At 53.7% G+C, this 25,835-nt stretch overlaps 1 protein-coding gene and 2 non-coding genes across 4 annotated transcripts; all 3 read right to left on the reverse strand.

Annotated features, from left to right (window-relative positions):
• Positions 1 to 9,882: 9,882 nt before the first annotated feature.
• On the reverse strand, positions 9,883 to 25,827 carry LOC140900624 (KAT8 regulatory NSL complex subunit 2). 2 transcript variants are annotated; one of them, XM_078849710.1, is made up of 9 exons: positions 25,353 to 25,827; positions 24,324 to 24,502; positions 22,812 to 22,926; positions 21,997 to 22,160; positions 19,899 to 20,065; positions 18,924 to 19,020; positions 15,998 to 16,251; positions 11,933 to 12,172; positions 9,883 to 10,771 (listed from the first exon to the last, which is right to left on the reverse strand). In XM_078849710.1, the coding sequence occupies exons 1-9, from the start codon at positions 25,601 to 25,603 to the stop codon at positions 10,637 to 10,639; spliced, it is 1,602 nt and encodes a 533-aa protein (XP_078705836.1). In that variant the 5' UTR covers positions 25,604 to 25,827; the 3' UTR covers positions 9,883 to 10,636. The 2 variants fall into 2 exon arrangements, with proteins under 2 accessions (XP_078705836.1, XP_073174236.1); XM_073318135.2 differs by lacking the exon at positions 11,933 to 12,172.
• LOC140901147 (small nucleolar RNA SNORA2/SNORA34 family) lies at positions 10,997 to 11,133 on the reverse strand. Its single transcript, XR_012155781.1, has one exon. It is a non-coding gene; the product is annotated as a small nucleolar RNA SNORA2/SNORA34 family (small nucleolar RNA).
• LOC140901146 (small nucleolar RNA SNORA2/SNORA34 family) lies at positions 18,688 to 18,823 on the reverse strand. The gene has a single exon (XR_012155780.1). It is a non-coding gene; the product is annotated as a small nucleolar RNA SNORA2/SNORA34 family (small nucleolar RNA).
• Positions 25,828 to 25,835: the final 8 nt, after the last annotated feature.

The following is a 25,835-nucleotide window of genomic DNA, read 5'->3' on the forward strand; positions in this document are numbered from 1 at the left end:
GGAGCTCCACAGAGCTCAGTGACATCCCTGCTGGAGCCCAGCGCCCCTGGCCACCCGGGGGTGGGGGTCCCGGAGCAAGAAGGGACGGTGCCTGGCTTGAGCTCCCTGATCCCTCCAGCCCCCTCCCCCAGCCCCAGGAAACAGGGGCGGAAAGCTGGTCCTGGAGGGGAAGTGAGGTGCTGTCTGGAGGGGAAGGCCCAGCCAAGCTCTTGCCTGCCCCCCGCGCACAGAACAATGCCAGCCCCAGGGGCCCCGACCGGAGAATGGAGGGCAGGGGAGGGTCTGAGTGATCCTGCCAGATGGGCGACGCAGGCCCACCCCAGAGCCCCTCACTCCTCACGAGCGCTCGGGGGCTGCGAGGTGGGAACCGCTTCCAGCCCCAGCCGCCTTCCAGGCGCGAGGCCGGTCGGACTGCGGACGCCAGGGCGGGTGAGCAACAGCAGGGCCGAGGAGTCTCCGGGAGCCTTTCCGGCCGCTCAAAGGGATCAGCAGAGCCCAGGCTGCCCCCAGCTTTGCGGGGGGCAGGCAGGGAGGGGCCGTGGGGCCAGAGGCAGAGACCTGGGCACGCCGGGTCAGGGCTTCTCTAGGGCTATGCAACTGCACTGTGGCAACCCCCTAGTGCAGTCAATGTGGGGAGGGGGTCCAGGGGTTAGAGCAGGGGCTGGGAGCCAGGACTCCTGGGTTCCATTTCCGGCTCCGTCGCTGACTCGGCACACGACCTTGAGCTCATATAGTTGCCCTGTTGAGCCTCAGCTTCCCCGTCTGTGTAAGGGGCTCAGCACCTGAGCTGCGCCCTAGGGAGCCGTGCAGCTGTTTCCAAAGCACCCCCTTTCGCTGGCCTCGCTCGCCAGGATGCTGCAGGCCCCCAGGCTTCCTAGATCCCAAGGCCAGAAGGGAGCACTGTGATTGACCAGCCCCCCGGCCCCGTGCAGGGCACAGGCCAGACCTGTCCTAGAGCAGATCCTGAAGAAAAACATCCAACATGGATTTAAAAGTCGCCCATGAGGGGGAATCCACCACGACCCCTGGTGAATCGTCCCAGTGGTTAATTGCCCTCAATGTCAGACATTCACACCTTATTTCCAGTGTGTCTCGCTTCGACTTCCAGCCACTGGTTCGACCTTCCTCTGCTCGACTGAGGAGCCCCTGATCAAATCTTTGCTCCCCGGTCCCCCCTGTGAAGCACGATACATTGATCTAGTGCGGCCAGCCACATTCCTAATCCTTCCACTGTTCCCGAAGCTCTTCTCTGAACCCTCACCGCTGTCTCCACACCCGTCTCGAACGGTGAGTCGCAGCAGTGTCGCACTCTTCCAGCAATATTCCTACAGGGGGTGCTGCCCAGCCCCACCCCAGAGGCGACCCCAGCCTGGCTGCCTTTGCTCCTGCAGGGTGAGAGCTGGGGGGCTGCGGGGAGCCGCACCCATTTCCCAAAGGAGAACGCGCCCCTCCCGGGGAAGGACGAGCGGCTGGCAATACCACAGGGTGGCTTCCAGCCCCACAGCTCCTCCACAGTCACCCAGCCAGGGGCTGGGCAGAGCCAGCTCAGCTTCTGACAGATCTCAGAGCCCGGGCGAGGTCAGGGCTTTTCGCACTGACGCCCGGGACTTGGTAGAAGGGGGATGGGGACGAAACCTGACAACACGAGCCCCAGTGTCCACTCCACTCCCAGAGACAGAACCTGGCTCCCAGGCCCCGCGCTGCACCCGCCAGTCCCCACCTCACTTCTCCCTTTGACACACTGCAGTGGCCCTCGCCCCCCGTGAATGCAGGTTCAGCAGGTGAGATGAGCCCGGCTCTGGGGGCACCAGGGGCTGGACCCGCATTTGACAAGCGAGCATTTCACGAGGGCTCCCTGGGGCCCCGCCAGTCGCTGGAGAGGACACGGCCTGGGGCAGGCCTGGTTGTGATGGTGGCTCAGAGTGCTGGGCCCTGGGCAGCGCTGTCCCGGGGCCAGTCACAGGCTGCTGTGTGGACACACCTTGGTCCCCCTCTTTGGGAGCCTGCTGGCACGGGGCCCTGGGCTGGGAGATTAGGCTTTGCCCCAGCTGACACATTGCAGTCCCATCCTCGTGTTAGCAGGCCTGGCTGCAGGCCTGTTGCTGCTACGACCCAGGGCTGCTGCCCCACGGATCCACCCATCTTGGTACCCTGGGAGTGCCCGACGTGGGCTGAGCAAAAGAGCCAGGGTTCACCTGCAGGAGACAGAGCAGAAATTTGCCTCTGTGGAGCCAGCAGCTCCAAACTCCTTCACCACAGGGCTGGGGCTCGGGGTCGTAGCAAGGTGGGAGTAGGGGGACTGGCTCCCTGCTCCCCACATCCTGGGGGAGGACCCAGAGGCTCATGCTCCACAGTGCACACCACGGCCTGCACTCTGCTCCGGGTGCAATGAGCCCCAGTCGCCTGGCTGCTGGGGCTTGTCTGAAGAGCTGGCAGGGAACAGCCTGGGGGCAAGCCCTGCTAATGGTCCAGCCCCAGGATGCCAGGGCACTATAGAGCCCCACTGACGGGCTGGCTTGGCCCCTGGTGCGAGGCCCACAGCAGGAGCAACAGCTGAGCCCCCAAAACACCCTATTCCCTCCGCCCAAAGTGGGCGGTGAGGCCTCGTCAGGGCAGGATGAGGGGAAGGGGCGGCAAGTGCCAACCTGCAGCCGCAGCGGGGCAGGGAGCCAGCTCCCTCCAGCGAATTCCACACAGCCGCGCTCTGAGAGCTAAGGCGGCAGGGAGGGGGGCAGGGAGGGTACACAGAAACCACCACCACATGCCCCAAAACACGACACTGACACCCTGCAGCCCAGAGACACCCCCAGAGCCGCAGAGCGCTTGGCCTCAGTGACACACGGAAGACCCAAACCACCCAACACGGGCACAACCGCAAGACAGCCCTGGGGCCTGTACTAAGCTGATCGCCCTGGCTAGGCTGCTCAGGGCCGTGAAAACCGAGGGCTAGGTCGACAGCCCCAGGCTCATGGCTCTCTCAGAGGCGGATTCACTGCGATCCACAGAACAACTCCCAGCGCTGCAGGAGCAATCTCAGCACCGTACCGTGCCCAAGGCCCGAGGCTCAAACCCAACCCGCCCAATAGCCACACGGCTCTGAGAACCGACAGGCGACACAGCCCCTGAACTAAACCGGCCAAAAACTCGCTCTTTGCTGAGCCGGCTTCCGGCCCTTCTCCCCAGAGCCCCGTTACTGACCGAACGCCCCGTCAGGCTGGTACTGCAGCCTCTGCTGCTCGCCACACCCTCCCCGTTCCCACAGCTAGTTAACTGGGCTAGTCCGAGGAGCCCCCCACAATCAGAGAGAGCCCCCCGCTCCTGCCAGCCCTCCCCAGCCCTGGATTCAGAGTAGCCAAGGAAATGAGCTTGGCACCCGATGATTTTAGCACGGACTGAAATGATCGAGGGAGCAGCTCTGATCCAGTGAACGTCGAATTCCTTCGTCGCTGGCTTTCCCTGCCCACCCCCCATAGCCGCTGGGAGTTGTTCTCCCACAGTGACCTGGGCTTGTTCCAGTCAGGTTTAACTGGGTCCCTGCTCTGTGCTGAAGCCTTGGCTAAGGACACAGGTCCCCGGTGTTAGAGCACAGGGCCAGCTTCGCCCTCTCAGGCAGGCAGCCTGCCTCATCTCGCCCCGTGCAGGAAGCTCACGTTGGCGTGTAGCCAGGTGCCGTGCGAGCCTGATTCAGCAACACGATGACAACGCTGGCTGGCCCCAGCCATGCGGCGAGGCCAAACCGGTCAGGTCCCCGGGCGAGGAGATTTTAAACACCGGCGACTGCTCTCTTTCCAAAGGAGAACAGGCTCCCGGGAGGAAGTGTAAAACAAGCAATGGCCAGAGCTTGCTCTGGAGCCGAGATCCTGAGCTGACCTCTCAGTGAGAAGTCAGAGGATGACACAAGGAAACAGGTCCGTTACTTTAACTCTCTGTCACCTGGGCCACGACACGCCCATTAGGCAAAGGCAGAAGGTGGGGTCTGCCAAGGTTGCCCTGCACACAGCTCCCTAGACCCTGGCAGGGTGCAGCAGCCACTAAACCAGCTCGCTTGGTTTTAAAGAACGATCCAATGTCCTGGCAAGTTTCCGGGACTCGCAGCAGAGCCGTCTCTGGGCTGCACAGAGAGAGAAGTGAAGCGTAGCTGGATCTGACAGGCGGAGGCCTGGGTGGGTGCACGTGGGTCACCCAGGGGCTGGAAGCACAGAGTGACCCACAACACCCACTGAAGGCAGCTGCTCCGTGCTCCTCGGAGTCGGGCTTGGGGCATCTCTGGTCGAAAGTTCAAGCACCAAAGTGAGTGGCCCGGTCTCGAAAGCATTGGCCAAAATCTCTGGAGAGAAGGTTCGATGGAGTTCACAAAAGACAGGCGGGGTCAGAGAGAGGGTTAACGCCCTGCCCCAGCTTGAGTCTGGGCAGGGGACACCACCTGGCGATGGCCGAATTCAGAGCTGGTGTGAGCAGCCACAGGGCTCAATCCACGCTGGGACAGCAGTTTAACAATAACCCTCTGCTCAGCTCTCACCCTGAGGCACAGGCAGACTCAGAACCCCGTCAGGCAGGTCAGTATCATCCCAGTTTTACGGATAGGGAAACTGAGGCAGAGAGCAAGGCAGGGACCTACCAAGCTCACCCAGTGACAGAGCCAGGAACAGAACCCAGGAGTCCTGACTCCGGCTCCCGGGCCGTACCCTCCACCCTACCTGTCCTCCTATCTATCGCGGCGGGGTCTCTGGCAGCGGAGAGGGTTGCTCTAGGGGGGGTTACGTAACCCTGCAGCGCAGGGGTGGCCTTTGTCCCTGGCACAAACAGGGTGGCCTGACTGGCCCAGGCTGCTGGCTGCCAGCAGGGCTCCGGACAGCGGTCAGACCACATGCTCCAGAGTCCGGGCGGGGTAAGGCTGAGCCCCCGCACTGCAGGCCAACCTGGCATCCTCACCCCCCCAAACCCAGCCTCCGAAGGGCCCCAATCCCGACCCAGGGGCCCGGCAGGCAGCTTGAGACGGAGGAGCAGGAGGAGCTGGGAAGGGGGCTCCGAGCTACGACCCCCGAGGAATTCCTCCTCTCTGCAGGACTAGGGAGCCGCAGCCCCGGGGGACACGCGCCAGGCCCCCCCAGTCCCCAGGGCCACTGCTGCGGGCAATGGCCGCGCTGCGCAAAGGGGGCCCCGGTCCCCGAGGGTCTGTCCGAGGCGGGGGGGGGGGGGGCGCAGAGCTTCCGCCCCAGCCCGGAACACGCAGACGCAGCTTAAAGTTGTATTTTTAACCCCCCCAGGCCCCCAGCGCACGCGGCCGGACAACTTCGCTGGAGACTTCAGGGCGCAGCGCGCCCGCTGCACGGAGCGGCTCCGGATTTGCACCGGGAGGTGCGGGGCGGGGGGGGATCCGGTCCGCAGCCGCCCCCCCCGCGCACGGCTGCCCCGGGTACGCGAGCCCGGAGCTCGCTGCAGGACTCACCCAGCGGCACGGCCGGGGGCGCACGGCCGGGCCCGAGGCCGCGCTCCGAAGACGGGCTCAGCCCGGACTCCTGCCTGCGGAGGCCACTCCGGGTGGAAGGCGACGTGATGTCACTGCTGGGGGGGCCCCCCCCCGCCTGACCCGCCGCAGCCAATCGGCGCCGGGTCCAGCCGCGCTCCCCGCCAGATGTTTCCCATTTGGGAGCCCGCGGCAGCCCGGGCTGCGCTGGTTCGAAACCCGGGGCAGGAGGCTGGGGGGGCCGGCCCCAAAGGGGGACAGACGGCCATGGGGGTTCCAAGGCAGCGGCTGCGCCCTGGGGCCAGGGGCCTTTGCTAAGCGCTCCAGGGCCTCAGCCGCTGATCCCCGGGGGCAGCGGAGCCCAGACCGCTGGCCCCATCTAGCCTGCCTGGGAGGGGGGTCACACAGCACAGGGTGCAGCCAGCGCCCAGCCGAGGGGCAGAGGGGACCCTTTGGGGGCAGGTTGCTTCCACTCTGCTCCGGGGGGGGGGGGGGGCTATTCGGAGACTATTCGGAGGTGGTTCGCCTGTGCCAAGGTGGGCCACATCCCCTCTGCTACACCACCCGGGGGCCTGCCGGCACCCCCCATTCAGCCGCCAGCTCCCGGGCACCTCCCACAGCCAGGCAGGGCCCCGTCGCCCCAGTGCCCCATCCACCCACAGCATCCCAGCCCATGCATCCCCTCCGCCACCCGGCTTCATTCCAGCCCGTGGCACCAGCACGCTGACCCCCGGGGCTCCTCTCCCTGTCCCCTGTTAACCCCCCTCCCACCCACAGCCCTGTAGTGAACTTTTCTGTCTGTTCCGTGCCCACTGGAGGTGTCTTAATGGCTCCCAGCTCTGGCTCCAGCATGCGCAGACCAAACCAGGCTGCTTCATGCCGCTCTGATCTCTGACATCTGTGTCAGATTTACCCCTCTGAGGCCCATAAGCGGAGCCAGTCACCTCCCTGCCCCATCACAATGCCAGCACTGTTCACCGACGAGCCCAGCAAAGGAAACTGGCTCTGGTGCTGCCAAGTAGCTGCAAGGCCCCTAGACAAAGACTCCGTCTCAGGGGCCTGCTGGCAGCGCCAGGAGACGTCTCACCTTTGCCAGGCGCAGCAGGAAGACGTGGCCAGGATGCTGGCAGGTACAATGCACGTCCCCTCCTGTAACCAGCTGGTAAGTTTCCCTTCTCTGCCACCTCCTGTCCCAAAGAGCCCAACGTGCCCGTGTGTTGGCAGATTTCATACCGCTGGCCTTTCCCCCTCCAGCTCACCAAGCCTCTGGTGCAGAGGAGCTGGCAACCAGGCAGGTGACCAGGCAGCAGGCCACCAGGTGGGGCAAACACACATCGAGACTTCTGTGGGTCATCTGCAAGATGCACCCATCACCCCCATGCTACGTGGCCCAGACGAAAGCCCCTGTTTTGAGGGTTCAGTAGGCCAGAGGGGAGATGGTCCCAGGTGCAGAGGCCCTGTGGGCAGAAGGCCCTGGGGTTAGGGGCTAGTGCACGGCCTGCTAAAGGAACTAGGGGCACCTGGGTTTCACAAGCTAAGGAGAGTCAGCTCAGGAGCGGGACAGCTCTGAGCAACGCTTGGTGCTGGAGCTCGCTCAGGATGGGCCCCTCAGAACCAGCGCTGAGCCCATTGCTCCAGCCTGGGAGAAGGTGCGGCAAGCCTGCCATCATTCATGAGACAGAACTACAGTCCCAACCAAACTGGGCTGTTCAAGAGGTGCTAGGTCCAGAATCTGGCCAAATTCTCACTTGGGCAGCTACATTCTGCCTCACCCTTTCCCCACGAGGTGCTACTTCCCTTCCCCTTCTATGCTTCTCTAATGTTGCCATGTGCTGTTGAACAGCTGCCATGTTCCATCCCAGAGGTGGCTGCATTTTAGTGCTTGGCAGACAGGTGAGACCCTGGATCTGTGCAGTCAGGTCTTTACATGCATGGAGCTCTGCTGAAATCAAGGTGGTGGTGAGGGCTGTGGAAACAGTCTGGGAACAGCCTTCTCTAGCTCACACGGTGCTGGGAGGCAGAACTAGCCATGACTTGTGAAGCTCATGTGACAGGTTGGCTGGAGCCTCCACCAGGAGCGAGAAGGCCGAGGTGCCCTTCAGCAAGCCGGCAGCTCAGGCTGCTCTTCGCTGGAGGGGGGCTCCGCTCCACCCCACCCCCAGCTCTCCAGACTGCTAATAATGGGCCAGGAGAGAAGCCTCTGGGCAACCATACATCAAGGGCATGGCCAGTTCACTCCACTCACCCTGCAAGTGCCTCCCCATGGACGCTCCTGACCCGGCTCCTTCCTCCGGCAGCTCAGGCACCCTCCCTTCCACAGCCTGCTCCCCAACCATGCCCAGCTCCTCCTAGAATCCATGCTCCCTCCAGCTGTGCAACGGGCAGGTTGTCTGGGGTCCATCCCTTGCTCCAGGAGTGGCCTCTAGCAGCTTGGCAGAGGGGGAGAGTCAGGACCCCTGGGTTCCGCCAAAATTCTTCACAAAGCAGATGGGCTTCAGGGCAGCAGCCCCTAAATAGGGCAGATGGGCACCAAGAAAGGGCAACATGTCTGGCCAGCAGCCCCCTGCTCCCTCCACACCCATCCTACCCACAGGCGCCTGCCCTCCCAGCGCACGCTGCTTCTGGGGAGTCCCTGGAAATGCTGCAGGAGGTTGGTGGAGTCGACGAGCAACATGGAACGTTGTTACGGCTATGGGCTGCCCTGCCTCGCTGGCCCTTTGCCAGCATGGGGGGGTGGGAAAACTCCCTGGGGGCCCGAATAGGCACTGCACAGCATCCCCACCCCACGGAGACCGACAGCTCCTTAGGGCAGGGACCACGTTGTGTTCTGGGTGTAGAGTGCCTAGCCCAACAGGGGCCTGGGCTCTAACGGGGGCTGCTGGGACCTAATAAATACCCTAAGCCCGGTCCATTGGCAAGGCCAGGAGCAGTAATGTCAGCTGTGAGCAAATGAATTCTCCTGAGCACAGTGGAAATCAGAGAACAGCATCCACAGAATGATTACAACAGATGGATGCTACTGAATCTGCTTTGTACCGCTCCTCAGGGCGAGGTACCTCTGGTCAGTGAGCACAGCAGAGGGAGGGGGAGAAGAGGGAAAGGAAAACGTTCAAGGGGATGCACAAGTGTTGCTGCGTTTAAATGCCTGAGCCCATGGAAACCCAAGCTCCCTTTGCACATCTCGCCCAAGGGCAAGCAAGCACCCAGCCTTTCGAAACAAGACAGCAGGCTGCCGCGCTCACCGAAAGAACAGACAGCACATGTGCTGCCAAGCAGACCCTACCCCCGGGACTGTTCGCAAGATCCAGGCCTGAGACTCGGGGTTGCCATGCAGCATCCTTGCTGTTCTGTACAGGGCTCACTCACCAGGGGATTTGGCTGCCCTCACTGGCAGGACCAGGGCTCCGTCTTGCACACGGGCTCCACTGAGCGAACTGGGAGTCGGCACTATGGCTATGCCGTTTGCAGGAAGGGGCAGCCTTAGTTGCTAATGTGCAAAACCCAGCCATGCATGGCAGGGAGCCAGGCTCTAGCCCAGCAGGACGTACACAGGACTTGCAGGGGGCTTTGGGACTGCTAGAAGCAACAATTCAATAAACACAAATCAAATCAAAGCCTGGAACGGGTTGAACCTCACCATTCCTCTAACTGAGGAGTTGCTTCTGTGGTTAAATTACACAAACAACTCCAGCCCTGGCTCCCAGGCCAAGGCCTCGTGCGCAGAGCTAGGAAGCCCTAAAAATAGGGGATTTGTAATGGGAAAGTCTGGCAGCCCCTGCCCCATAGCAGGGCTACGCAGGCGCCGCTCTCACCAAACCACAGAGCAACAGCAGATCTTTTGGGGTTTCACATTGTAAGACTGAGTGAAACATGACCGTGTGTATTTTTACTGGACATGGAAAGACTCAGGAGGTTTGCAGCCACATGGTTTTCATTCCACAAACTCCCCAGAGGCCTACGTCCCACGGTTCCGACACAGAGGATGCTGTGCCCTTGCAGTCTCTCTCCTTTGGCTGCTCTCAAGTTACACAGGGGCCAAGATGACGTAAAGTTGTACTTCCTCCAGGCAGAGGGCGTTTCCTTCAGTTATGATCCCCCCTCTTTTCCTCCCCCCTGAAGATCTTTTGTGCATGCAGAGTATTTACGAACAATGAAACTGCTCCCAGACTAGCGACAGTATCCCAGGTCCGCAGGAACATCTGCTCTTAGCGCTCATGCTCTGCTTTACGTATGCAGCCCCAGAGAATGGGGGAGTTTCCCTTTTTCTTCAACACTCGCCACCCGAATTTAAATGAAGCCCCTAATTCCAGACAGCGTTACAAGCCATTTTACCTTTCTCCTTTCACAGGAGAATCTCGCTGCACTTTGTGGCAGCAGAGGCAGGAGGCGACAACCCCCCAGAACATGGACAGTCATTTTCTTCTGATTTCTTTATTGTCTGTTTTTTGTTGGGGGGGGGATGGAAATTTCCCTGTTCTGATTACAAGTTGGAAACTTTGTACAGCACATTTATATACTGTTATTTTACACACGATTAGCACCCTACGGGCTCATCCATCAGTTAAAGCTAGAGTGAGGAGTCAAATTTCAGGCGTACAATGCCAGAGGAATGACAGCCGTTGCACACTAGAATGAACTGGGTACAGTTAGGACAGAATCTTGCTTTAGTACATGGTGCTACAGTCTGAACAAGCCAAGCCTCTGCCTAGCGCATGCATCCCTGACAGGCTGACTACAGAATGTTCAGTCCCCACCTGGGAAAACTCTTTCAGTTTGGCTCATTTACCCCTCTCCATGGATACATCACAACTTCACTAACTGAGCGTGCGTCCCACGAGCCGCCTACCCTTTCTACGTCTCTTCTACCCTGACTGGGAATGACACACAGTCTCACTAGCCAGCTGTGCTTTTGGCAGGCTTCACCAAAAGGAACCAGAACTGAAAGAGCGGGAGGGACTGGCAGGAAAGCAACCAACTGGAACCTGTCACATGAGCTTCTGGCCAGACATTTCACCATTCCCTGGTTTCACTCATTTGGCCGCAATTCTCGGGTGGAAAGGTGAAGTGTTGGGTTACCATACTCCGCCAACCACATGTATTTCATGCTCAGGTCCCTTTCAGGGCGGACAAGACTTTCATCAAGAAAAAGGATTCCAATCCGAGATCTTATCAGCTGATGGAGGCTGGTTCCGGATTCCCATTGGCTGCTGCCAGTGTTCCATGTGACTGGGTGGAGGCTGCAGCTTCTGCCAGCTTCCTGTCTTCCTCTGGTCCAGGCCCGCCCACCCCAGTCTGCAGGCGACTCTGTTAAAGACAGAAAATCCACAGTCACAAGCCCAGCACCTGACCGAGTTAGGTCCTGGCTCGCGGTTCCAAGCGGAAGGATTTCACGCATATGCACACGAGTAGCATTCAGCACAGAAGCCACAAGGCGCTGCAGCCAGGACAGCTGCTGGCCAGAGTAGGGTGGGAGCTCCAGAGCGATTCCAGTCCAGCCCTCCCCCCTCCTGGTGGAGACCTCCATTTGCAGACTGTTACTTCCAACTGAATTGGCCGATCCCCGCAAGAGGCTCTGGAACAGCCAGCAGACCATGGGAAGGCATTCCTCTGGGCGCCTGCTTGAAACCAACGGCTACAGCAAACCGATGGCCTTGATTCAGGGCCTGCTGCTGGGGCATTTCAGACCTGCCAGCTTGAATCCCAAGCTTAGGCCCTAGTGCCCCAGGCTGGTAAGAGCTAGGAGCAGCTTGCTCAGCTCCTGGAAGAAGGGGAAGGTCGCTGCTTTCCAGAGACCCCTTTCAGCTGTGGAAGCAGCAGCATCCAGCCCTCTCCAGCAATCGGAGGGAAGGGAAAAGGGCTCCCAGCGGCCACCTCCAGAGAAAAGGCCAACCTCATAGCAATCTCCTGGCTGAGCCGCACCAGCGAGGGAGAGGGTGTTCGATGCCTGGGAGGAGCAAGGTAGTAACGAGAGAGACAGCGATGGAGTAAACGTTCCTTTGGAATCACACCGGAGAGACAGGACTTTCTGCAACAGCTCAGGCCACTGGCCGGGTACCCGGCCTTCAGTGCAGACCACACCTCAATACCTCAGACAGAGATGTAACCTGTCTGCCCCCACTCCACACACACACAAATAGTGCACCAGCTCAGCTGTGTAGTGAGGCATATAGGGGAAAGGTTCCTTCCTGACCCTTGCAGGCAATCAGCTAATGCCCGGAAACATGCGATCATCCACACCAGGGCGTGATATGGCTGGGCAGAGTGGGGCCATGGCTGGCTTTCCACGGGAGAGCAGCCGCATGGAGCTTTCGCCAATACAGAGCTGACCTGGTAGCTCGTAAAAAGGGAGCAACTCCCCCTTCGTCCAACTCCTTACAGAGTTCTGGAGGGGAAATACTACCCAGATTGGGAGCTTTCCTGCTACTGCTTCATGGCTGGAAGCCCCAGGCGCATCCCCGGCTCTACCTGGGCAGGTGGCTCTGCATGAGACTCCATAGTTGGCAAGGTGGCTTGGCCAGAAGAGCTCCCTCTGTCCAGCTGGGTGGCCTGGGTCGGGATGCCTGGCTGAGGAGGTTCTTCACGGGCCAGTATGTCTACAGCAGCCTCAGCAATATCTTTGATCGCCTGATCTTCCAGGGCCCCGGAGGAGTCAAAGAGCAGAGGGGAAGGGGGACACTGCATGCTATCTCCCACCACATCTAAGTCCTGCAAGAGAAAACACCCGCCAGCAGGCTTCAAGGGGCTGAGTGGACTACAGAGGTGAGATTTGGGCCCCTTCTCCACATTACCCACTTACATCAAAGGGCAAAGACCATGGGCCTGAGTTTAGAAGTGCTGGGCACCCAGAGCTCTGCTGCAGGGGCTCACCAAGTCTGAAAGTCCTGGGAGACTCCAAAGGGGGCAGAGCCCAGGCAGTCCCTGCTACCATCTGGAGTAGGTCCTAAGTCCACCAGGCTGCTAGAAAACACAGCTTCACATGGAGGGCAGGGGAAGCAGGGACAATCCTATTCCAGCTCCTCAGGATCTTCCTCCCTACTTGGCCATGTTATTAGAGGCCTTTAAGGGTGGAAGGTGGTGACTGTTGGCCTTGAAGACCAAATCCTCTGACCCCAGGGCAGGCAAAGACAGTGGCAGGGCAAGCTTCCCCCCCAATGCCCACATGGTTCAGCCCTGTTCTAAGCACGAGGGAGGAAGTCAGCAGTGGGCACTGGGACACCAGGAATTCTAGACTTGCTGTCAGATTAGTTTCTTTCTTCCTCCAAACCATGCCAGCGTGAAGAAAAACCGGCCGGTCTGGGGCTTCCCTTCTTTGATAACCAAGGATTTGGAATTCTGGGTACAGCACTCTGAGCCACTAAAGAAATCTGCCTCTCCCTAGCAGCATTACAATCTGGGATGGACTTCCACTGAAGACAAGTCTGAGGACGCAGAGACCTGTAGCCCTGCATGACCTACCATTGTCCCACAAACGGGATGACCAAGAAGGGACAACAACCCAACTAAGGGGTGGGGGCAATAGGTCTGGGTGAGGATCTAATTTCAATCTCTCAGGCGCCTCACAGGCTCCACACAAATGATCACACTCCAGCAGAGCCCTCTCTGGGGACCCGGACAAACTAACTATCTACCCACTCCTCTGTTTTATTCCTCCACTCTGCCATGCTCACAAATACATTGCCGCTGTGCCTCCTGATGATAATGTTGACACGGGAGGCCAGGACTGGTCGGAGGCTATTGTTAGGGGAGGGTATTTGTTTTGGCTTTGGAGGGTGGAATGTTGGTGACTGCAGAGGAGCGCGTTAACAGGATAACGTTACACTAGATAAAATGCAGAGGCTCTGCATATCTGGATGCTGACAAAACTCTGAGTCCTCTCAAGAAGGACCGTGGAAAGGTTCCCTCCGGGATCCCTCTAACCGAATGAATCCCAGGACGAGAGGCCCTAGGACTCTGATCACTTGTGTGCTTCTAGCAAGGCAGACCCATGCTTATCTCAATAGCATGGAGAATCACACATGCTCTAGGGCTGTTCCAAAGCAGGCCACTTTTTTCCAGCAAACAGCCAGGCCCAGCTTAGAGTACGGCCAGAAGCAGAGATAAGGCTCCTGAATTCCTGTCTGAACAGCCATTAACATCCTGCACAGGCCAAGAGAACAGCTCCAGCTCCAACACGTTTCTGGCCTGACAAAATTCTTCCCCCAAAGACTGTTCTTGCACGCAGCAGCATGCCATTTCTGCCATGTGAACATTCAAACCCCAGGGCAAAGAAAACGGAGGCCCTGACCCAATGCCCACGGCAGTCAATGGAAAGGCTTCATTGACTTTAATGGGCGTCAGCTCATGCCTTTATGGCAGCCACAGCTGATCTAGGTTCCTAACAAGCAGCTTCAGCGCTCAAGGGCTTTCGAGTCACTGGACCGGGGCCACATGGCTATATTAATACCATGGCTTCTAGGGCCCCTACGGCTAAAGGAGGCTCTCTCAGCATTCCTGTCCGGCTATTTTTAAGTTGGTACCAAAGGTCTGTTTTGGGATGAAGTGTGTGGAGAGTTTGGTAATATCTAATTTATAAAGCAAGAAATGTCTCCTTCAGAAGATAGTTCAGAGCACCTGCAATGGCTTTGTTTAAATACATTTCATTAGGATTTTTCAACATGGAGGCTTAACCCGCATGCAGGACATCCCAGTAATCCAGGGATTAAAACCCTTGTGCATCCTTTATGGGATAGATGCAAAAAGCCGCTTTTAAAAAAAGCCCCTAAATATGGATTTAAATAGACTAGCAGTTGCAAAGGAGCAATCAGGTTAAAACCCCACCAAAACAAACATTTCCCAAACCCTCTGAATTCTCACACCTCATACGAGATGGTTCTTTCTTCAATGACTAGAAACAAAAACACAGAATTGATTGAGGTACTGGCGAAGGGCAAGTGCAGGGTGACCAAATGTCCCAACAGTATCGTGACCGTCCTGATACTGGGGGCTTTGTCTTATACAGGCACCAAGGGCACCCCTCCAGTCCCAATTTATCATACTTGCTATCTGGTCACCCTAGGCAAGTGGCAGGAGATGCTTAAACTCTAGACTCAGCTCACCCCACTGTGCCTGCTTATAACGTAAGAACGGCCATACTGGGTCAGACCCAAGATCCATCTAGTCCAGTATCCTGTCTGCCGACGGTCCCCGAGGGAATGAACAGAACAGAACAGGGAATCAAGTGATCCATCCCGTCGCCCATTCCCAGCTTCTGGCAAACGGAGGCTAGGGACACCATTCCTGCCCAGCCTGGCTAATAGCCATTGATGGACCTAGCCTCCATGAACTTATCTCGTTCTTTTCTGAACCCTGTTACAGTTTTGCCTTCACAACATCCTCTGGTAAAGAGTTCCACAGGCTGACTGTGTGTTGTGTGAAAAAATACTTCCTCTGGTTTTAAACCTGCTGCCTGTTAATTTCATTTGGTGACCTCTAGTTCTTGTGTTATGAGGAGGAGTAAATAACACTTCCTTATTTACTTTCTCCACACCTGTCATGGTTTTATAGACCTCTATCACATAGAATCATAGATCATAGAATCATAGATCATAGAATCATAGAATATCAGGGTTGGAAGGGACCCCAGAAGGTCATCTAGTCCAACCCCCTGCTCAAAGCAGGACCAATTCCCAGTTAAATCATCCCAGCCAGGGCTTTGTCAAGCCTGACCTTAAAAACCTCTAAGGAAGGAGATTCTACCACCTCCCTAGGTAACGCATTCCAGTGTTTCACCACCCTCTTAGTGAAAAAGTTTTTCCTAATATCCAATCTAAACCTCCCCCACTGCAACTTGACATCTCCCTAGTCGTCTCTTTTCCAAGCTGAAAAGTCCCAGTCTTTCCTCATACGGAAGCCGTTCCATACCTCTCATCACTTTTGTTGCCCTTTTCTGAACCTTATCCAGTTTCAGTATAACAGGTCTCTGTGTATATAATGTCTTCTGCAGTTTCCACAGTATGCATCCGATGAAGTGAGCTGTAGCTCACGAAAGCTCATGCTCAAATAAATTGGTTAGTCTCTACGGTGCCACAAGTCCTCCTTTTCTTTTTGCGAATACAGACTAACACGGCTGTTACTCTGAAAACAGCTCAGATGAGCAGGCAAACCTGTACCACCACAGGTACCATGACACCTAGGCACTGTATTCCGAGTCCCTCAAAACCAGAGATCCTGCTTGTTGTGTGTGGAGGTTAAAGATCCCAGAGTTCTTTTCCTAAGGGTAGGGGGTCTGCCTTAGCTACCCGTACACCCCAATGTCACACAGAGCACTGCGGGCTCTCTACCCTAGGGATGGCTGCTTCTCAGTGATACCTGGTTGTGTGGTTTGTAAAGGCATTGGGATCTGTTGCTTTATATCCCCACCCCTCCCCCACATAATATTTTAACATGGCTTTAGCCTGCGTAATGATGACAGCAATGCTCTTCCTCCGTTCACTGGAGGACACCATGCCTGCACACCGCACTACTGCGCATCAAGTGGCTGCTCCAACTTACGTCGCTGAACTCCAGGGGTAAGCTCTCGGAGGGCTGGAGCTCAGCAGTGCTCAAGTACAGATCCATGGGGGCAGCGTCCAGCTCCTCGGGAACGGACAGCACCTGCTCAGGTACGTACATCTGGGGTGGTAGCTGGAGATGAAGCGGGCAGCAGGGACACTCAGAGAGGCTTACAGGAACCGGCTTGTCGCAGGACACTTCCTCCGACCCTTGGCACAGCTTAAACAATGTCTGATTGGTATCCTGACAAATATCTGGGAAGATGCAGTCAAGGGGAATGTAGAGAGCCTGGCAGAGAAACCAGCTACCGAAAGGTGTCTTGTCCTGGGACACAAAGCAGAGGCCGAAGCATAGACTCAAGAGACCAGGGATCTAGTCCCCAGTTGCTCAGTGACCTTGGTCAATTGCGTGTGCCCCAGTTGTAAAATGGGGATAATACTGACACCTTGGTAGGAGGAAGAGGGGGTTACGAGACTTAGCTGAATGCTTGTAAAGCACTCCCACCCAGACCCTCAGATGGGCAGCATTACGAATGCAATGTAATGGGCCACTGCAAATAAATCATAAGTATCTGCACAAACCTTCACATCTACCATGCAGCAGGGAGCTCCGTGTTTATATCAGTGTGCACACAGCTTTTTCCAAACCTAGGAATTTAGTTCCGGATTTTCATCCCTTCCGTACCTAAAAGTGCCTAGAGGAAAAACTATTCCTGCCAATAGCATAAATGGGATTTCCTGCCTTTAATCACAAACAGACCATAGCTCCAATGGCATCCTACTTCTAAGGCTGTCCAGCAGCAGACAGTAGCTGGGGACTGCCACTCGCTCACTATCAAAACTAGAACAAGAACAATCCCCTGCTGAATATGACAAACTGACTTCCTGTTTGAAGACCACTTAAAGGAACCCTGCCAAATGTAAAATCACACCCCATCGGTAACCTGTGGCCTTTTACTGTTACAGTAATCTCGGAAGTTCTGTGTAAATGAAAAATTAGAGCAATTTCTCCCCCAGTTTGTTCACTTTGTGAATGACAGCACTCCAACCCAAATGACTAGTGACTTGGGTACTTAACTTAAAGCACTTTAAATGGATTTTCAGAGACTGGGCACTCAGCACTCTTGGACAAATCGGGCTTGTTTAAGGTGTCTCAAGTCAGACTCACCCACAAAGTCAAGTCACGCAAAGATAACTCGTTACTAAGTCTTTGTGCATAGTTACTTTCACAGTTTCCCTTTTTATGCAAGGCATCAAAGGAGAGAAAAACACTGAAAACACAGTGATTGTAAAACCACAAACTGGCAGGGAACTCCAACACAGATGAAGGACCTGAAAGAGCTTTTAGCTCATTTTTTTAAGTTGATCAGATTTCAAGATGACCATTTCCTCTTAAATCCTCCACACACGCACACCGAGGAACCTCTTAATACGCAGACAGGATTCCCAGTCAGACTTAAAGAAGCTAGTAATTCAAACTAAAGGAACCAGTACTAAGCCTGCACCAGAGGAGCCTAGGTTTATCAGATGCTCAAGGGCAGATGCCATCTGAAAAGAGGCTCTGTATAAACAGCAGGGTGGGGCTCCGGATTTTAATCTCTCTTAGTGACTCCAGATCAAGTGCTTAGTTTACAGATCAAAACATGATTTATCAAACTCACCAACCCCACTTGGAACAGGAGAATCCAGATGGGTTCTGTCTGTTTCACACATCATTACCAACAATCTAGTTCCCTGAAAACCAAACAGAGCCAAGGAGTCTATCAACAATGCACAAAGCAGAACAGATTACACATGGTTCTCCTATAACTCTATCAGCTCAGCAGGGCTGACCAAAGTAAAATCTTGTTTGTGTCAGTAAATAGCAGACACGAGTCAGACATAAGAGAAGACATTTTTTATACAGTCCTTTCATTGCCTGCACCGCTCTAAGCTAGCCAGCTGCAAATGTCTCTTGGGTTAAGCCATTTTAAGAGCATTTATTCTGGAGAAACAATGGCCATTTCCTGCCACACACACCTGTTCCCTTTGTGTAACCAGACTCAGATCTGCTGACTTTAGTAACAAAACAAAGTTCATAATTTCCTCTGCTGCCAGCCCCACTCAGCCAACATGACTCTGGGAGAGGGAGCTGGAGTTTACTCTGACTCACATCAGCAACAACTGCTAAAACTAAGCTCTGAATGCAGCACCGAATTCCACCTCTAGTTACCTCAGTGTAAGCTCCTACAGCCAATGGGGGCTGCACAGGTGTAACCAGGGGCAGAATGTGGCTTGTTACTGCGGGGATCTAGAAGCTGGAAAGAACCCAGTGGGAACCTGCAGGGCTGGCCCACTGTTTTATCTGTAAGCCAAGCAGACTCGCTCTGAAGTCACTGACAAACATGCCACAGAGACAGTATGAGACTCACTGGTCAGTGTGGATGTGCACTAAATAAATAGCACCCCCCCACGGGGAATCCAAGTAAGACAAGGCAGATCTAGGGACCCATGACAATTCCCAGGGGAGCTAAGATTTATTCTTAACTCACAAAAGGCTCCACCCAATACTTCCTCGTTCTAGATGTTTATCAGCATCCACAGCCAGGATTCTTCAAGGATTACATTATGAGTTAAAGAACAATTTACTTCTATCTTAGTTTAACACAGCTGGAAATTAGCCTGTGGCTGTCCTGTAAGCTTCCATGGTTCGCTTGTTGCTTCCAACTGAATTGGCTGTTCCCTTCTGAGACTCTGGAACAGCCAACAGACCACGGGAAGGCATTCCTCTGGGCTCCTGCTTGAAACCAACAGCTACAGCAAACCGATGGCCTTGATTCAGGGCCAACAGAAACGAGGATCAAAACAGCTGTCACCCCAGTACACCTCACGCTGCAGGAGCGGAGTCACATGTGCAGCTCACTACAGACGGGAGGACAGAAGGATACGAGTGAGGCAGTGTCTGGTCATGGGGAGAGACTGACTGGAGCATCGAACGTCATCAACAAAGGCCAAGCACCGCTGGCTGGAACGAGTGGTGTGTGCCTGTAGAGGAGCCCAAGAGAAGGGATCAGAGCCACACAGGACTGCCCACCTGCTGACTGGAGAGAGACTTGCCACTTGGCAGGACTCTCACATTCAGCTATTAGAGCGACGGTCCGCCATGGGGATGTCAGCTTTTTGTGACTTTATTGTCAGAGAGTGTTCAGCTTCTGAAGCAGCCCACATTTTCAGGGCAGATACTGAACTTTCTTGCCTTAGCACATGGATTCTTAGCCATTCCCAGTTTGCTATTTTTGATGGGGGGAGGGAGGTGTCATCATGGAAGGGCTGAACCCCCTGCCTAGGGGAGTTTAAAATCAGTCCCATCCTCTAATTTCATTCAGACATTTAGGTAGCTTCCCCCCGCCCATACAGAAACAACTGCATCAGTCAATTTCAATTTGGCTTCTCCTGCACAACACAAGGTGGCTACATTTGGGCTCCCAAGGAATATTTAGCTCTCTCTGCTCCAACAAAAAAAGAACTTCCATTTAATGACAAGTGATGAAAACCTATTCCTACTCATATCAGCCTCTCGCCCACCCCCCTTTCTTTAAAGGGAAACATTCTCCAGATCTACATTTTGGGCCTACACTATAACTGCTCCTGTCCCTTTAATAAAAGCAGGCCCAACGGAACTCCATATTCACTGGCTGAGGTTTCATATGCCATGCATCTGCCAGGGGTGAGTATTTATGGCTGATGTACATATCCCCAAAGACAGGGCTTTACAATGGAAACTCTGGCAGGGCTGGACCTACACGGAACTTGCTGGAGTGATCCCCATGAGGAGGGGAGGGAGAAGAGACCTGGGAGCCAAGCGAGTCTGGAACTCCAACAGGCCTGAGATCAGACCTCCCTGTGTCTACAGCATGAAGTACCTGCTGGGCCACACCCTCGGTCGCCAGCATCCGACGCTCCTTCAGCTGGCGGTGCAGCAGGGCCTCCACGCCGTAACGCTGCCGATAGCGTCGGAGACACTTCAGTTGCTTCAGGTTCTCACGCTCCTTGGCCAGAAGCCCCTCTGGGCCCGTCAGAAGGCTGCTCCCTGGAGACACAGACCACAGGGAATCAGCATCACACAACACTGCCCAGACTGCTGCAGCGCCCTAGTCCGATTAAACGAAACTCCTCTGTTTACAGAGGACTCCACTGTCCGCTACTAAGCAAGACTGGGGATGGATTTCCTATGCAGGGAGCCAGCCCATTTAGCTGGCTATGGAAGGCCTCCAACTGCCAACTCCTTGCTGAGAGAGGTATTGAACAGCTCCACATTCTGGTGGTGTTGAGCTCTGCAGTTAGAGCAGGGACTAAGCCTTTTGGTAAGGTCTGAACAGCACAGTGCAGCCTCCAGCAAGCTCATCCCACTTACCCCAAGGGGCAAAGAAGGAATCTTTAAGTAAACTGGTTAGTCTGTAAGCATTCTTAAAGGACTCCTCCCTTTTTGAAACTCTTGATGGGTCAAACCTGTATTTGGACTATAATATATGAATTCCTGCAATTAGAATTGCAATTTGACTTGGCTTACAGATTATTCCAAAGCTGACTACATGGTCTATTTTAAAAGTTTATTAATGTGCAAATGTTGTGACGTGAATGTTCATAACTTTGCATTTACCTGACTGTTCATCATGGACTTTTTCACCAAGTTACCGATTTATAAAATATTTTATAAAACACTGCTGCACAGAATAGCCTATTATTTTTGTCAGAGAAGGGGCCGCATACTGTATTTTTGCAGGATACGTTACCCACAGAGATGAGGACAGTGAAGGCATTCTTCGTGTGGCTCTGCAGCACAGCCAGCTACAGGACGCAACCTTTCACTAGCTGAACTATAAAAACAACTGCCTCCAAAGATCATCTTCTAGACCGCAGGAAATCGGCAAGAGGCAAGTGCCTCTCCTGCCATCCTTGGGATGACCCACTGCCACCCCTGCTTCTCCCCACTCCATTTTCTTTTTGAAAACGATAAGCACATAAGTTTTATCAGTTTACATTTTGTATGTATGGTTTTTACAAGTATAACCGTGTACGCATGTGAAGTTAAACAAAGTCTGGAAGAAGAAATCCATCAGGGAAAGCGAAGGCCATGGGATGGACTTAGGGGTGGGTGCGCCACAGAGCATGCCATCAGCCTGGAATGTAAAAAGCAGGGATGGAGACAGACAGAGGGCCTAGAGAGTGGAGCTGGTCAGGGAAATAACTGCATCTCATACATTTAGCACATTATCTGCCCAATGGAGAGAGCTTCAACTGTCGCTTCGTCCTCTTCATCCCTGTGCTCAGAGCATCTGAGCGTCTAGGCTCCTGCCGATTCATAGGGAAAGGTTTTCTAAGCGAGACTGAGGAAGCTGCAGCACTGGTCAAAGCCCTCTGTGCCGATCATGGCCCCTCTGCCAGTCCTCAGCCCCCACGCTGAGGCTAGGTCTACATGAGGAACTTTTGCGGTATAGCAATGTCAGTTTGGGGCATGATTTTTTATGGCATTTCTGTACCAGCAAAAACCTCAGTGCAGACACAGTTATATCAGCATCAAGAGCTTTGGCTGGCGTAGCTTATTTTGCCTACTAAATGGGTATAATATAAGCTGCATGTACACGAGGAGTGTTTGCCGGTACAGCAATGCCAGCAAATCTTTTCTAGTGTAGACAAGGACTTACACACCCTAACATTTTGTTTATTAAAAAAGAAAACAAGAAATCCCATACAGAAAATAATTTTTCTCTCAAAATTCAGGTTTTGCAGGCTTGTTTCCTCACAACACTGCAAATGTTAAAGAGCAATAAATCGGGCAACCTTCATACTCACCATGAGACCAATCTTCAAACACTTGGCCAACCACAAACAAATACCATCACCCTCAGGCAAATTGAAGAACTGAAATCACCCCTAAGAAACATAAAGGTCTGTGTGTGGCTTATACATGCCCTGTGGCCACAGGAATACAAAGCTGTGGCTTCCTAGACCAGTACTTGCCTAAGGCTTCATGCTCCCCCTTACGGCTGTGCAAGTATCGACGCTTCTTCTCTTTCAGGAGGTGCTGGAGTCGTTTGAACTGGTCTATGTACAATGACTGCAAACGGATCAGCTTCTCACGCATGATCAGCGCCACCTCCTCAGCTGTGTACACGCCAGCATGTCTGTTAACAGAACCCAAATTCAATAGGTCACAAGTAAGTGAGGGACAGTAAGCCATGAGCTTTATGGACATTCGCCAATCGCCTTGAGATACCACCAGATAAGAGGTAGCCTAGAGCAGCACACCTGGCAGGGAGAAGCTATCTAACCAATAAGTGAGACCTGCAAGCCAGCCAGTGCATACAAATCTAAAGGCAGCGAGTGGAGGTGGTTACATTCTAGAGATATACAAGACTGACCTGGTCACACTGGAGCAATGCAGGATTTTCTTCTGCATCCTACACAATACTGAACATCACACTGGCTTCACATATTTCAAAAGAGGCCAGACTAGAACAGACCAATAATGGCCCATCTAACCCAGTACTCACTCTTCGATGAGGGCTAACAGCAGATACTTCACACAAAAAAAAGGCAACAGCTTCTTTTCATCCATACCTCAGAGGAAGAGTTTCTTCCTGACCCTATCTGGAGATCAGCATGTGGTGTAACTCACGAGAAACAACATTTGCAATTTTTAGCTGTAGCATTACTGAAGATGCTGTTTATTTTCCTAGAATTGTCTTTTAACAAGGATCTAAATTATTCTTACTATCCTGCGGCAGCAAGCTCCCCATTCTACACAACTGACAGGCATTCACAACATGTCTTACTTCAGAGGGTCCTCCTGATCACTGTCGATGCTTTCAGCTTCACTATCAGGGTCCCCTCGCCACGTCTGATCCACTGTCACGGGTTCTTGTTCTCCATCGCTCCAGCTGTCCTCGTCTGAAAGGAAAGAAGCCCATTACAGAGGCAGGCCACTCAGCCCCACTTCCAGGCTGCTGTCACTCAAGCACAGCACAGCCAAGAACCTGCCAGGAGTCCGGCAGCAGGAGGGGAGACAACCAAGCTCTTCAAGAGACAAACAGGTCACATCACAGATGTCCCAACCCCCAAAAAGCATAGGTAAGCTCCAGGGTTTGAACAGGAAAGTCACCAATTAGATCTGGGCTGTCAAAATACACAGTTCTCATGGTTTCAGAGTAACAGCCGTGTTAGTCTGTATTCGCAAAAAGAAAAGGAGGACTTGCGGCACCTTAGAGACTAACCAATTTATTTGAGCATAAGCTTTCGTGAGCTACAGCTCACTTCATCGGATGCATGGAATTCTTATCTCCCCTACCAAGAAACCTGAAAATTGCCGGCTTGCTCCTTGCTGAGCTGATCCCGCAGGACAGAAGCTGCACCGCCTGTAGCTAGGTTGTGTCCATTTACTAGGGAAGTGGTTCTCAACCAGGGGTATGCAGAGGTCTTCCAGGGGGTACATCAACTCATCTAGATATTTGCCTAGTTTTACAACAGGCTACATAAAAAGCACTAAGGAAGTCAGTACAAACTACAATTTCATACAGCCAATGACTTGTTTATACTGCTCTGTATACCATACACTGAAATGTAAGCACAATATTTATATTCCAATTGATTTATTTTATAAACATTTTATTTTGTATGGTAAAAATTAGAACATAAGCAATTGTTCAGTAACAGTGTGACACTTTTTGTATTTTAATGTCATAGAATATCCGGGTTGGAAGGGACCTCAGGAGGTCATCTAGTCCAACCCCCTGCTCAAAGCAGGACCAATCCCCAACTAAATCATCCCAGCCAGGGCTTTTGTCTGAGTTTGTAAGCAAGTCATTTTTAAGTGAGGTGAAACCCGGGGGTACGCAAGACAAATCAGACTCCTGCAAGGGATACAGTACTCTGGAAAGGTTGAGAACCACTGTACTAGGGCACAGAACCTGCAAGCTGGAGAAGTAAGGGGATTCATCTCATAGGATAATAGGAGGAGCACTTCAACAGATGTTTATTAATTAAATTTCACTACTTCACTCTGATGTATTGCCCCATGTTTTACAGGAGGGGAAAACCTAAGTTCAGAAAGGTGAAGCGACTCAACTTTGGTCACACAGGAGATCATGGATCCAGGTCCAGTGATCAGATCACTAAGCAAAGTCTCTCTCTTGTAGGATATCATGTTTTTACCACAGATTCCTTGGGATTGTTCCCTTTCCAGGATTAAATTGCGTGACTTTATTGCTGGTTCCTCTCGTATTTTAGCTCCAGAGAAGGAGGCTTCCCCAAAATTATTTTTTCTTGTGCATTTCATTCAAAGCTCTCACCTAGAATTCGACTAGCTTCACTGCGGCTGCTCTCTGCAGTCTGGGAGCCCAGCTCCATCTTTGCATAAGAGCTCAGCTGGCAAAGAAGAGTCTCACCCATGGGTCCGGGGTTGGATTTCTTCATCTGGGCTTGATGTGCCAGCGCGTTCCTGCGGGCATGTTCAGCACAGAACGACACACTGAGGGGACAAAACAAAATGCTGTATGGCTTAGGGAATTCATAGCTTCCAACCAGCAAGGCAAATAGAGTGAGACATGTTCAGTGACACTTGGCTTGGAAAAGGAGGAGTCTTCACTCCACTCCTCTGACACCAATGATAAATTCAAGCAACTCTGACCGTCATTTGTATAGTTCCTATACTACCAAAGGACACCATGTGATTTACAAATCACATGCACAACCACTGAAATGCAGTTACCTCTGGCATAGAGGTGGCAGCCACGTGGCCCAGCAGTGACATGAGGGTAGGGATTTTTGGGAGAAGGATATGGGGGCAAGCCCTCACTCTTTCAAAAAACTGACACAGGATTTTTAATGTCCATGCAGAGAGGCCCACATGCATAGGACTGATCATCTTTATCTCCCAAGGACCCACTCCAAGATCCGGGAACACAAATCTCTGTGAGGGTGTAGATAGTTCAGCGCTGGTGCTATGCCCACTGAAGAGAAAGTTTTGTTGCAGTGACGCCAGCACCAGGAAACAAACACATCAATAAACACTACAAGTTCTCCAGCACCTTTCACCCAAGGATCTCAAATCACTTGATAAGCATCAATTAACTCTTAATCCCTCTGCCAGACAGATTACTGTTCTCACTTTGCAGACAGCTAAAGGGAGACTCAGAAAGGCAAAGTGACTTCCTCAAGGTCACACAGTGAGAAAGCAGTCTAACTAGGAATAAAACTCAGAGCTCCTAGCACTGTGCCTTAGCCACTGGACAGATCCTTCACATGACAAGATACTCCCTCCAGGTCACTTTAATTCTACTAGCTTGAGAGAGAGGTAACATGATGTGGCGGGTACCTACCCATCCTTCTTCTCAGCTTTGGGAGCAGCATTTGGACACCTCTTCCCATTCTTAGTGGAGACGTAGCTGCATTGTTTGAAGGGAGCATTCCTGTCTTCAAGGATGTGCTTAATGCAGAACTCTTGCCCTTCCAGCCGAGGCTGGGAACACTGACGGTGAGCGAAGGCACATGATAAGGGTTCCTGGGGCCTTGGCACAGGGGTAAGACGCCCCCGACTTGATGGCAAGACATGGATCCGAATTCTGTTCATACCAAAACTTGCAACAGATACACACAGCTAATTGTTAGAGCTGGAGCAACCTCCAGACGCTAGTATAACTGAGCAGCCCCTGCTACCATCACCAAAGGGAAATAGGACCAAATTATTTGTCAGTGTTTCAGTAGAAACCCCTGTACTCTGCAGAGGGTGTCATGGCACAAAACGAGACAGCCCAGCAGCACAAGAGAGAGCGGCATGAGGGAATTCTTCCCACAGCCTTGGT

This window comes from Lepidochelys kempii, chromosome 20 (assembly GCF_965140285.1).
Source record: "Lepidochelys kempii isolate rLepKem1 chromosome 20, rLepKem1.hap1, whole genome shotgun sequence".
Classification (NCBI taxonomy): domain Eukaryota; kingdom Metazoa; phylum Chordata; order Testudines; family Cheloniidae; genus Lepidochelys; species Lepidochelys kempii.